Source organism: Drosophila mauritiana, chromosome 3R (genome assembly GCF_004382145.1).
Source record: "Drosophila mauritiana strain mau12 chromosome 3R, ASM438214v1, whole genome shotgun sequence".
NCBI classification, from domain to species: domain Eukaryota; kingdom Metazoa; phylum Arthropoda; class Insecta; order Diptera; family Drosophilidae; genus Drosophila; species Drosophila mauritiana.
Window position 1 is genome coordinate 21,287,595 of NC_046670.1, and position 12,205 is coordinate 21,299,799.

General features: G+C 43.1%; 3 protein-coding genes across 7 annotated transcripts; 2 read left to right on the forward strand and 1 right to left on the reverse strand.

Annotated features, from left to right (window-relative positions):
- The first annotated feature begins 48 nt into the window (after window positions 1–48).
- On the forward strand, window positions 49–3,760 carry LOC117145444 (acyl-CoA synthetase short-chain family member 3, mitochondrial). Its single transcript, XM_033311103.1, has 5 exons — window positions 49–184; window positions 939–1,956; window positions 2,013–2,323; window positions 2,388–2,533; window positions 2,646–3,760. The coding sequence occupies exons 1-5, from the start codon at window positions 148–150 to the stop codon at window positions 3,156–3,158; spliced, it is 2,025 nt and encodes a 674-aa protein (XP_033166994.1). The 5' UTR covers window positions 49–147; the 3' UTR covers window positions 3,159–3,760.
- Window positions 3,761–4,635: 875 nt separating this feature from the next.
- LOC117143403 (dromyosuppressin) lies at window positions 4,636–6,763 on the forward strand. Its single transcript, XM_033308096.1, has 3 exons — window positions 4,636–4,768; window positions 5,903–6,114; window positions 6,175–6,763. The coding sequence occupies exons 2-3, from the start codon at window positions 5,904–5,906 to the stop codon at window positions 6,264–6,266; spliced, it is 303 nt and encodes a 100-aa protein (XP_033163987.1). The 5' UTR covers window positions 4,636–4,768; window position 5,903; the 3' UTR covers window positions 6,267–6,763.
- Window positions 6,764–8,835: 2,072 nt separating this feature from the next.
- Window positions 8,836–11,897, reverse strand: LOC117143402 (glycine-rich cell wall structural protein 1). Of its 5 annotated transcripts, none has more exons than XM_033308095.1 (6): window positions 11,250–11,897; window positions 10,767–11,165; window positions 10,508–10,697; window positions 10,179–10,397; window positions 9,915–10,084; window positions 8,836–9,858 (listed from the first exon to the last, which is right to left on the reverse strand). In XM_033308095.1, exons 1-6 carry the CDS (start codon window positions 11,575–11,577, stop codon window positions 9,809–9,811), a joined length of 1,356 nt encoding a protein of 451 aa, XP_033163986.1. In that variant the 5' UTR covers window positions 11,578–11,897; the 3' UTR covers window positions 8,836–9,808. The 5 variants fall into 5 exon arrangements, with proteins under 5 accessions (XP_033163986.1, XP_033163984.1, XP_033163983.1 ...); XM_033308093.1 differs by having other exon boundaries at window positions 10,767–11,183; window positions 11,250–11,896; XM_033308092.1 differs by having other exon boundaries at window positions 10,508–11,165.
- Between the last annotated feature and the right edge of the window lie 308 nt (window positions 11,898–12,205).

The window sequence follows — 12,205 nt, forward strand, 5'->3', positions numbered from 1 at the left end:
TCCAACTTGCGTTCTACATTCTCCAGACCCATTGCAAAGTTTCGACTACAGTGCGACGGTTGTGCTGAGCTCAAAACGAATATAATAAATAGATATATATAAACTTGACTTAAATATATACAAGAACGGAAGTTATAGAAAATTACAATGGAACCCGGTCCTAGTGCAGTGAACTACGAAGGCAGTAAGTCGAAAAAGGTTTCGAAATTCACACGAAAAGGCTAAAAAGTTATTCAATCGCGTGATTTTTGCGGAGCTCGTTACATATATTTTAATACGCATATTGAATACATCAGTTAAAAGAAAAAACTTTTAGAACATCAAATGAAGTGTTTTGAAAACTATTATGCAAGTTTCGTTGTGTGTTGATATCTAAACGAGTTCTAAAGATTTTCAAATTTTCCAAAAACTATCTAAGTGCAGTTCAACAGTTTAAAATCTTCTTGTATTCTTTTAGTTGTAGATAGAAAGATATTTTATTCAAGGTGATAAATATTGTGTTTTCAACCACTGCTCGCCAATTAAAATAATGAACTTTCGATGCGACTTTGAAGTGATTAATTAGAGTTTAGTTGTGCGCCTAAACTGTCGGCACTAAATATTAATGAATTCGATTAGCTTATTCAACAAGGAGGCTTTCAGGTCCAATATCCATCGCATATGACGTGTGGATTATGCTCGGCGTCTGGGTGAGCCGCACACCCGACGCATATGAGCAGTACATGGGTGCCAGGTTGGGTATATAGAAATCAGTTGAGTGACCGCGACATTTGGAAAATTTAAAATTCAATGTGCCTGGTGTGTGTGTGAGGTGGTATTGAGTGGAAGGTTTGTAATTTAGTTTGATAGCCTGCCTAATTAGAAGCAGCGATTAACCCAATAGAGGAAACAATGAACCCGCCATCTAATGCTCACCTGCTGCTCCACCTTTTCCGCAGGTGAATCTGTATGCGGCATGCCGGTGGAGGCTCACGATCCCCTCTACTTGAAGGCCTATCGCCAGAGTGTTCAGAATCCGGCTGCCTTTTGGGAGGAGCAGGGTAACCTACTCGACTGGGATCGGCCATGGGAGAAGGTACTGGACAACAGCAATCCGCCATTCACCAAGTGGTATGTGGGTGGTTACCTGAATGCCTGCTACAATTCCATTGATCGCCACATACTGGCCGGCCGCGGCTCCAATGTGGCCCTAATCCATGACAGCCCCTTGACGGGCACAGTGCGGCGGGTTACCTATCAGGAGCTGTATGACCAGATCGTTCTGCTGGCCGGCGGCCTGGCCAAATTGGGCGTAGTCAAGGGAGATCGCGTCGTGATCTACATGCCCCTCATTCCGGAAACCATCATTGCCATGTTGGCAATTGTGCGTCTGGGTGCGATTCACTCCGTGGTCTTCGGTGGCTTCGCTGCCCGGGAACTCTGCTCTCGCATCGAACATGTGGAACCAAAACTGGTGATCGCCTCCAATGTGGGCGTGGAGCCGGGCAAGGTGGTGCCCTACCTGGACATTCTTCATTCAGCTATTAACATGTCGCGATGGCGACCACCGCAGCGTAACATAATCTTCCGGCGGGATAATGTTACGCCAGATACCACCAAACTGGATCCTCTGACGGATGTGCTCTGGTCAGATATTCTAAAGATGTCGGAGGGCGAGCGGCCCATAGCCTGTGTTCCCATCGAGGCCAACGATCCCTTGTATATCCTCTATACCTCTGGAACGACGGATAAGCCCAAGGGAGTGCTTCGCACCATCGGAGGTCACCTGGTTGCCCTGGTGTACACGCTGCGCACTCTCTATGGCATCAATCCTGGCCACACCTGGTGGGCGGCTTCCGATATGGGCTGGGTGGTGGGTCACTCGTACATCTGCTACGGTCCACTCTGCCTCGGGGCCACCAGTGTCATGTACGAGGGTAAACCGGATCGTACTCCCGACCCGGGTCAGTACTTTAGGTGAGTGGTTTTGATTCAAGTTGTTTCCTACACTTATTAATTCGTCTTATGTTCAGGATCATCGACCAATACCAGGTGCGCTCGATCTTTTCGGTGCCCACCTCCTTCCGTGTTATCCGTCGTGCTGATCCGGACATTAGCTATGGACGACAGTACTCCATGAAGTCTCTGCGCGCCATCTTCATTGCCGGCGAGCACTGCGACTACGAGACCAAGTCCTGGATCGAGAAGACCTTCAAGGTGCCCGTGCTCAACCACTGGTGGCAGACGGAGACTGGTTCCGCGGTCACCGCCACATGTCTCGGCTTCCAGCAGAACCTCAGTCCGCCCACCTACTCCACGGGCTTGCCCCTCATGGGCTACGACGGTGAGTGATGCACCAGTTAGCTTGGCTGAGTGAGGATTTAAGTCCTGGGACATCTCTCTTGCAGTCAAGATCCTAAAAGCGGACGGTAGCGAGGCGCAGACCTCGGAGTTGGGCAGGATTGCTCTAAAGCTACCACTGCCACCAGGAAACATGGCCACGCTCTATAAGAACGAAGAGCTCTTCCGCAAGCTATACTTTCAAAAGTTTCCGGTGAGTCACCAAAGGAACATCCTCAAATTTTAAGATATCATTTAGTTACTATAGTATAGTGGATGGTTAGTAACTGAAATCTTAAAGATACTTTATTTTATCTTAAACTTAGGGCTATTACGATACAATGGATGCGGGCTACAAGGACGAACGTGGCTATATCTTTGTGACAGCTCGCGACGATGATGTGATCAATGTGGCTGGCCATCGTTTGTCCACCTCTAGCCTGGAAGACGCCGTGCTCCGGCATCCGGACGTGGTGGACGTGGCCGTTTTCGGGGTGCCCGAGGCCACCAAGGGACAAGTGCCACTATGCCTGTACATTCCGGTGGAGAACTGCAAGAAGACCGATGCCAAGCTGTCGACGGAGATCATCAAGCTGATTCGCGACGTCGTTGGACCCATCGCCGCCTTCCGGCTGGTCACGTCCGTCAACAACCTGCCACGCACTCGATCCGGTAAGACGATGCGCAAGGCGATGGCGGACTTTGCCCGCAACGAGCGCGTCATCCTGCCAGCGACCATCGACGATGCCAGCGTGTTCGTCGAGATCCGGAGGGCTCTGAACCAGCTGGGCTATGCCATGACCGCACCGGATCCGATTGTGGCCAAGTTACTCGACTGAAGGGCTGCAAGGACCCTCAACCTGAACCTTAGCTTGTACGATACGATTCCCAAGAAGTAAAATAAAATGTAAGCCAGTTTGGCTGGGGTTTTTCCTCCGTTTATCTGCGTAGGCCGCAAAGTGGCGAAAATAATTTAAATGTTAATCGATGGGCTACATGGTGACCCATTCGCGCCCAGTCGCCCATTTTCCACTTCCAATTCCTCCCTGCACTGACGCACTATTCGCGTACAACTGACACTCAATCAGTTTATTCAAATTTTGTGCAAATTTCGCGACACATTGTTGGGCCAGCAAAGTGTGGATTTTTTTTCGAATAACCAACAACCCACATTTCGCAGTTGGCATATGGCACTGGCATTGCATTATTTGGCCAGGATTTGTCCACATCAAAGATGGACAGCAAATGTCAGGCAGCCGACCATAACCCAATTAGTGGGCTCAACGTTGGTGGGCAACATGGAGCACATTATCCATAAGTAATCAAATCCAATTCTATCTTATTACATTAGCAAAGTACATTTTGTGTGGGTATTTCTAGAGGCAAATATAATAATATATAATGAAATATATCTTAAGCCACACACAGTTATACAAATAGTTATATAGTTTAATAAAGCCTACATATGCATTTCATTTCTTTTGTTTTAAATATAATTAAAATATAACACTCGTAACTATGATGATGCTTTTTATGGTAAATTTTCTAAATTCTCTATCTTCTCACTGCATTAGTCACGCTGACTATAACAAAAGGATGGCAAATTAGATTTCCTTCTTGGTTAATTCAAATTTTCCCAGTCCAAGCCCAGTTTATATGTGCATCGTGGTCATCCCACTCCGAGATACTCATCTCCTGACGTCACAGTCGAAATTCTTATCGGGGAACTTGGCATGCGAAACACGCACAAATTCAAATTAATTGCAACGCTTCGCCTGCAAATCCCAATCTCATAAACCGAAGATTACTCTGCTTACGCATCCGTGGAGCAAAATGCAGTGGCCAGGACAACGGCTTTAAAGTTGCGGCTTAAAGCAGATCCCCGTGGGTTGGACAGCACAATGTTCGATGGTGGCCATAAATGATTATAACTACCCATAAATAGGTGATGGTTGCCGGCCACTGATCATAAAGCCGACAACTTTTACAACATAATTAAGAGCTGATAAAGTTATATAATAGATAAACATATTGGGGAAACTCGGTGGGCTACCATTTCCATTCCCACATCCGCTGCTGCCGTCCAACGTTTGCCAAATGCACACATCGTGCTTCGGTCGGTTTCGGTGGCGTATGAGTGATGTTTGAGCACGCCCACCAAGTATCCAGCCAGGAGCGCAACATGTGGTCCCACGACCCCCAACCCCCAGTTTTGTGCGAATCCTGCCTGTATATTCCCGTCAGCCAATCAGAGGCCACCGCGGCATCTGCGCTCGTCCTCGGCGGAAGTAAATAAAAGCGGATGTCCTGGCTGGACAGGACATCATTCGAGTGCTTGCGTTCAACAAGTCCAGCAAACAGAGCAGCAGCTGAACCCCGGTGTTAACAACTAACAAGTTTGTCCATTAACTTCTTTGTGGAAGCACCGATACCTCAAAGCCCTCATCAGGTGGGTACTTGTGTCTTGAGATGTGCAGAGTGTTAGATACTTTTGAGGAATACTATCTGAATACATAGAAAGTGAATCTTTGAGGTTTCAGTCGAAAGGTGTGAAAGATTAAGCATATATTAAAAGTGTGTAGTTGATGATGGAACTATCATAATGATGATAATAATTAGTATCCAACGATATCACTTGCCTGGTCTTGTAAGAATGATTAGAAAACTTGTTTGGGTATTTAAAAGAATCTACCATTCTTTACAATATAATAAAGTGTAAAACTTTTGAAATATTTTAGATACTATAAAAACGTAAGACAGATAAAGTGGCAAATATTGTAGATTTTCAAAACGCTATAGTATGTGGAGAAGATTTCCTAAAAATATGTAATTTAACATTTAAAGAACTTATTAGTTTTGACCAGGAGTGAGAGACGTTCCAACTAAGTCGCAATAGATAGTGTCTCCTGAGTAAACAGACATGGCAATTGATTTGCATACGTGCACCTTGATTGAGCCCTAAACAAGCATCAGTAGTTTGGATCCTTGGAACGTGTCCTATGACCAACTACCGCCTGGCACCTACTCCCCCCTCCCGACTTCCGGTGCTGGTTTTTCTAAGCTAAACAGATGTGGGGACAACACGTTCGCACAGGTGTTTGCATGCCGACTGCAACACGGGGCGTATGAGTGCTGCCTCCACTTTCATCACTTCCAGCGAAATCATCATCCAGAGGCGTTGACGCAGAACAAATTGCCTTAGCCTCCGCCTTTTCCAGCTAATAGAAACAAATTGTGTGTCGCGTAAACGTATTAGGGTAGCATTAAGACGCCTGCTTGGATGCGATTTAAAATGGTAACACCGCCGCGAGCCAGAAAGCCAAGTACAACTCCATTTATGCATAATGCTTTGCCGGGGCAACGCCATCATCAGCGAGTGGCAATCAGGCACGTAGCATTAAGATCATTACACTTAATCAAAATCAGTGGGGTTGGAGGGCATGGGGCATGGAGCATGGAGCGTGGAGCATGGCTTAGTCGCCCTCCAGCCAGGATGTCCTTGCCGCGCAACCTTTGCCGGCGATAATCAAATAAGCTCGACACCAGCTTCCGATGGCAATCATGTTTCATAACCCACTTGCAGCATGTCCTTCGCTCAGTTCTTTGTCGCCTGCTGCCTGGCCATTGTCCTCCTGGCCGTGTCCAACACACGGGCCGCAGTCCAGGGACCACCTCTGTGCCAGTCCGGCATCGTCGAGGAGATGCCCCCGCACATCCGCAAGGTGTGCCAGGCCCTGGAGAACTCCGATCAACTGACGTCGGCACTGAAGTCCTACATCAACAATGAGGCATCCGGTGAGTTAATCAGGACCAGGACATTACCCTTAGATTACTTGACTTCTATCTTTGCTCCAGCTTTGGTGGCCAACTCTGATGACCTGTTGAAGAACTACAACAAGCGAACGGATGTCGATCACGTCTTCCTGCGTTTCGGAAAACGTCGTTAAGGACATTTTCGTGCAAGGACATCCCGAACACCAATTAATCCCGACTTGAGACAACGACACTGGACCCTGACCACAAGCGGCGGAATCGTTTCTGTTCTTCCTAAAAGCACAACACTACTTTGACGTCTTCAGCATAATTATGTAAACGTAATCGATGGAAACTCAGAACTATACTCAATTGGAAGCTCTCTAGTTCATTAAATATCCAATGTCCAATGTTTCTATGCAACAAAAAAATCGAATACATACATATTTGTACATACTCAAAGACCCTCGAAATGTTCTGAAAGTTAAACCCTTGGTTTTGATTTAATTCGTACTCTTTATTTGCTGAGTGTTATAAAGAACTAATAATAATACGTATTTCAACGATGTTTAAATATCTCAAACATATTTCCCTAGCATGAAGCACTATTATTAAATAACCAACAAATGTTTTCAAATCCAAACACTAATTTCCGTTGTATACTTTAATAAAGACAAACTTTTCCTCTCAATTTGTGAATGCATAGAAAAATGCAATTGAAATGGTTTACATTTAATAGGAAAGTTGGGCTACTCATTCAACAACATTGCGATGATTTTGGTGAGTTACATTGCGAACTTCATAAATAATTAATTTTTTAGCTCTTTTCTAACAAGTTTATATATTCACTCACCATTAAATAAACAATAAAAAAGGCACCAACATTTTTTTACATTTTAATTTATTACTGCTGACGGTTTCTTATACTTTAAATCATTTTAATAATGTCAATTTTACTAAATGGATTATTAACGCTTTTGCATTTTGTTGTACGTCATTTGAGTAAACTTGAAAAATATTTCCGAATTTTATTCGTATCCTTGAAATATAATTTCGTATGAGAATGGTCAATGGGTTCCATAGTACGCAGTTTTTTTTCGCTCCATTGGGTTTTTTGATTTTCAATATTTTGCTTTTGCTGAAAAAGTTAAAAGTTACCATTTAATTGCATGTTTTTATTAAATTATTTTGCCATTCTTAAAGGTTTTATTAAATTAATAAAAAATTAAACAAATAACAGAATATTGTAAATCAAATGGACAGAAAAACGTGAAATAATGCAGTTATTCGGTTTCTATGCATATTCATAAGATGTCTAGACTTGCAAATCAAAAATTGTATGCCTTTTAAAAATGAGTTTCTTTGGCTGATTCTTTTTTCTTCTTCTTTTTCTGATATTTTGTAATGGTTTTCATTTGTATTCCATTTTTATGGGATGATGTGACTTTGTTTTAAGTCATTTTTCTTGTGGCAAAATGGTTAGTTAAATATTTATATTTTTTTCAACTAGTAAATTAAAAAAGTCTCTTAGGCATTTCATTGTCATTTGAATTTGATTCTATATAAATTTGTTGTATAAATTTATTGATTTTATATTTAGTTTCTTTGGATTTATAGAGATTGTATCTCGTTGAAATATCATTCAGTCTTTTTAATAAATTTTCATTCGCATAATATCTTGTTTATTCTTTTTAAGACTGTAGTTAAGGTATTTGGTTCGGCTTAACAATAACAAATAAAATCATTGTATACATAAACGAAAATATATAAATAACATAAAAGTGCAACATTTAAAATAAAATATTTCATATATTTATAATCTCTTTGATTTCTTTGAATTCGTGTTGTTTGTTTTGAGATTACCACCCTTGACATATCCATTTAGTTCGTTTCCTTCAGATTTGATAAGCGTATATCGCTTTAATTTTGTTAATTTTGATTTCTCATTCCTGTAAAAAAATCTAAATGCTACAATATATATGGTAAATGCGGCAAAAGTGCCGCATTTTCTCGTATGAAGAGCTCAACAGCTTTTATGTTAAGTTGTTTTTTTAAGTAACCATAAGTTGTTCAAAACTTTTACTTTATAATTAATAATTATTTACCTTAACTTCTTAATTACTTCAAGGAGGTAGAATTGTTTAAAAATTGATTTAAATTATCATATTAGATTAATAGTTTTTGCATGCTGAGGTCATCATATACTAAAATTTTTTGTATATATGTTTTTTGGCATTAACCTTAACTTACCAAAATATGTTTTAATATTTGCATTTTGTACTTTCAGTGCTTTCGGTTTGTAAATTTAGATATTTATCTAATTGAATGGTTATGGTACGTGTAAGCTCAATCATGGTAAACATTCTCGATAATATATTTTCGCGACACTATCTTAATAATTTGATTGACTGATGTCCTTGCATTTTCATAACGCATTGGTATATTGGATTTTCGTTTAGTTTTTATCCTGAGTTTTGTTAAACAGGTATACTTGGCACTTTGATAATCGCTTGGCGATTAATTGTTCTTTGCATTTGTAGTAATCGTTTCGTAAATACTTAATACTCTGTTTTTCATTCATTGGTCTCTCATTTTTCATGACTTGTATGCTGGCAGTGCAGCTTCGGTTCGTGAATATATTCAGTCTTACGTTTTTTTCACATTTTTCACTTATTATTCGTCTTTTGATTGATTGTCTTGCTTAATAATTTGCAGTTTTACTGATTGATTTCTTTTAAACAAAATATTTTAAATAATAATATGTACGCTTAAATAAGTTTAATGCATTAAACACATTTTTGAACATTATTTTATTGACTTTGATTATGGTTATGGTTTTTGCATCTTTTTCTAATATACTTTGTGTATTTCGTTACTTGTTTTTTTCAGCTTAATTTTAAGGAGTTACATTATTACGAACTTTTTTTTGCTTAAATTGTCACTATAAGAGGTTTTTGTAAAACAAAAAAGTAATAAGTTACGCTTTCGTCACGTTTTTGTCATTCATAAAGAAAAATAACACAATCTTGCAAAATCATAAACGCTTTCAGATGCATGTGGGATTGAAAATAATTGTGTCGAGAGTCGTTTGCGGTTTTTAGCTTAAAAACTAAAATATACATTGCATTCATTTGTATACAATATTCACAAATCATATACATGATTCACAAAATGTTTAAATTTAGTTCATTCAAAAGATCATGTTACGTACTCGCATTTTTCTGTCATATAAAAAATATGATTGTAGCATACTTTGGTCACAGTTGACTTGTAATTGTAAATGGAACTAAGGAGGAGCACATTTAATTTTCTTAGGCTGGAGCTCAGTGCAGGCTAGCTCCGTTTGTCTATTTAGAGAACATTAAACAACAGGCAAGGCGGATTATTTCAATATATCTGTTCAGTACTCATGGGGAGACGAAACGGAAACAAAGGGGATGTTAATTTGGGGTGGGGGTTTATATAGAAAGACGTCGAAACACTAGTTTTGCTTAAATGCTAAGAAAAAGAGAACTTTATACTTAAAACTAAAATTGTATGTTTTGAGTGACCGCGTATGTGTGTGTTTGCGTGTTATGTATAGCAAGTTAATTGTTGCATTAAACATATATTCCCTTCCATTTTACTCGATATTTTTCGCCCTAATCCCTTCTTATTTGGTTTCTTGGCCTATCGAAGCACGCGCAGCGTTCTGATCTCTAGTGTGCCGTCAGGGGTGGGAGTGGGAAGTGGTTGTTTAGTAGTAGGCGGCTGCATTTGAATAGTTCTGCGAGTAGGCCTGCGAATCTGCAAGAAGACACCGATGACGGATGATGCAACTGGAGGGAACTGAAATAACCTACCATAACCCGCGTAGGCACGCTCATCGTAGCCAGTGCTTTGCGCTCCGTGCTGGCTGTAGTCCGCTTGTCCGGTAGCATTGTAGTCCACTGCAGTCGAGCCGTACTGTTGGCTGTAGTCCTGGCTGTACGACTGATACCGTGTGTCCTGCGGTGCGGCATAGCCCGTCGAGCTGTTGGAAAGCACAAAGCAATACATTAGCACTTGCGTGGCCCAATTGAAGGCAAGAAACGTAGAGATATAGAGGTCAAGATTAGGTAACCCACTTGTAGTTCTGATACTGGCTCTGATCGTATTCGGTGCTGTGGTGGGCTCCGTAGCTGCTGCTCGCCGGAGCACTTGTCTGCGATGTGTGAGTCGCATAACTACTGCTACCGCTCTGCCCATAGCCATTGTATCCCTGCTGGGTGGTCTGGGTGCTGTAACCGCTCTGCGCGTAGGGATCCACTTGCTGGGTCTGATCGTGTGTCTGATAGCTGTGATGGCTGTATAAAGAATAGCGTCAAAAGATGTACAAATTATTTTTGCAGATTTAAAAAGTGTGCACTATATTGATTAAATAGATTATATAAGTTTTGAAAATTCGATGAGTTACCTTTGTTGTGGCGCATGGTGACTTGGCGGCGAGCCATAGGAGGACTGCGAAGACATGCCGCCGCCGCCTCCACCACCCATATGCTGCTGTGTTGAATGGTACTTGGGCGTCATGGGCCGCTGGCCATAGGGACCGCCCTCGTAGCGACCGCGTTTGGGACCAGGACCACCGGGAGCGCCGCGTTTGAGAGCTGGTACCGGTGCAAGTTGTGTATTGGGATTATGTGCCTGATGGTGATGCAAGGGTGGCCGACTCATACCTTGATTGTAGCCGCCCCTGCCCCGAGGACCTCCGCGCCTGGGCATCGAACCGTGCTCGCTGCCCGGACCGCCGCCCATGGAATTGCCGTGGTGGCTGTGGGAGCCACCGTACATGCTGCCGCCTCCATTTCCGTTCATGTGCGAATTGTAGCCGCCGCCACCACGTCCACGTCCACTGAAGGGACCACCGCGTCCACGTCCACGGCCCAGATATGGAGGAGGTCCTCCGCCGTTGCTGCCACCAGGAGCGGAACTGCCGCCATGCGAGTTGCCCGATGACGGGACGACCGCTGATGTCTGGCCATCGGTGACTTCGTCACCGGCTGCTTCAACCGCTGGCTGTTCTCCACTGATCGCCGAGGTGGGCACTGGTGATACGGTCTTGTTGTTCTCGGCACCTGTGTGTTGTTTGGGAGCTAAATTGGATTGGGTTGGATTTACAAGGTGCGGCAGGGAGTCGAGGGTTGTCTGCGGGAACTTACGTTGTGAGTACAAAGGTGGGCGACCGCCTCGCATGCCCATGGGAGCGCCACCACGCGGCTGATAGCCGCCGCCGCGTCCCTGATAGCCCATTCCACCACGGGAACCACGCATTCCCCTCGGAGGACCCGACATCATGCCCTGCATGGGCGGTCCTCCGCCCATTCCGCTACCGCCGCCTCCGCGCATGCCACCCATAAAGTGTCCACGACCGCCACGACCACGTCCGCGATCGAAGCCACCGCGCATAGGCGCTCCACCGCCCCGTCCACGGAAACCGCCTCCACGTGGGCCGCCCATCGATGGCGAGGACACTGAGCCTCCTTCCATGCTCCTCTCTCGCTGTTCTCGTACACTAGATCACACGCACTACCACTTGCTCTGGTATACTTCGCACTCGGACGCGGATTTTAAGACTGCTGAAGCCGGAGGAAGAAGAAGCAGCGTTAGGATGCCGGAGATTGGCGATTCGGGGAACTATTGCTAGCGACTAAACTGTTCTGTCGATGCTTACTGGTCACTTGGTCACTCGGCGCACTTTCAACATTAGCTTATCTTAAATAACTTATTTAACTTTACATTTTTCGGTGTGCGGAGCGCGTTGGTCTTCATTCAGTGAAAAAATATGGCGGCGACTATTGATTTTTGTTGCAGCGCTGTCCACTCGTCGCTCTTTTGTGCCAGTGTTGTCATCCTTCAGCGACAATCTAGCTATTAAAACTTGTTATTGTCATTTTCCAGAAATTAATGTACAAAACAAGATAATACGTAATGATTTAAATTATAGTACAAACATAAAGTGGCTAGTAAATAACCATGTCCTATAGATATATTCAAACTCCGGCGGAAATGAGTTGAAGCAAATTTCAGTTGAAATGGTTCTCGCTAGTAGTTAGTTTAGAATTTATTGAAGCAATAAAGATGATTTTTGCTTAATGATTTAAGAAACTGCTCCACT

What these genes read in the sequence shown, in the direction of transcription:
- LOC117145444 (XM_033311103.1), top strand. Translation starts at nt 148, where the DNA reads ATGGAACCCGGTCCTAGTGCAGTGAACTACGAAGGCA. An exon ending in TGCAGTGAACTACGAAGGCA is followed by an intron (nt 185 to 938) that starts GTAAGTCGAAAA and finishes CCTTTTCCGCAG; the next exon opens with GTGAATCTGTATGCGGCATG. An exon ending in GCCCCTCATGGGCTACGACG is followed by an intron (nt 2,324 to 2,387) that starts GTGAGTGATGCA and finishes TCTCTCTTGCAG; the next exon opens with TCAAGATCCTAAAAGCGGAC.
- LOC117143403 (XM_033308096.1), top strand. Translation starts at nt 5,904, where the DNA reads ATGTCCTTCGCTCAGTTCTTTGTCGCCTGCTGCCTGGCCATTGTCCTC. An exon ending in CATCAACAATGAGGCATCCG is followed by an intron (nt 6,115 to 6,174) that starts GTGAGTTAATCA and finishes TCTTTGCTCCAG; the next exon opens with CTTTGGTGGCCAACTCTGAT.
- LOC117143402 (XM_033308090.1), bottom strand. Translation starts at nt 11,577, where the DNA reads ATGGAAGGAGGCTCAGTGTCCTCGCCATCGATGGGCGGCCCACGTGGA. An exon ending in CCCACCTTTGTACTCACAAC is followed by an intron (nt 11,184 to 11,249) that starts GTAAGTTCCCGC and finishes AATCCAATTTAG; the next exon opens with CTCCCAAACAACACACAGGT. An exon ending in CACCATGCGCCACAACAAAG is followed by an intron (nt 10,398 to 10,507) that starts GTAACTCATCGA and finishes TTCTTTATACAG; the next exon opens with CCATCACAGCTATCAGACAC.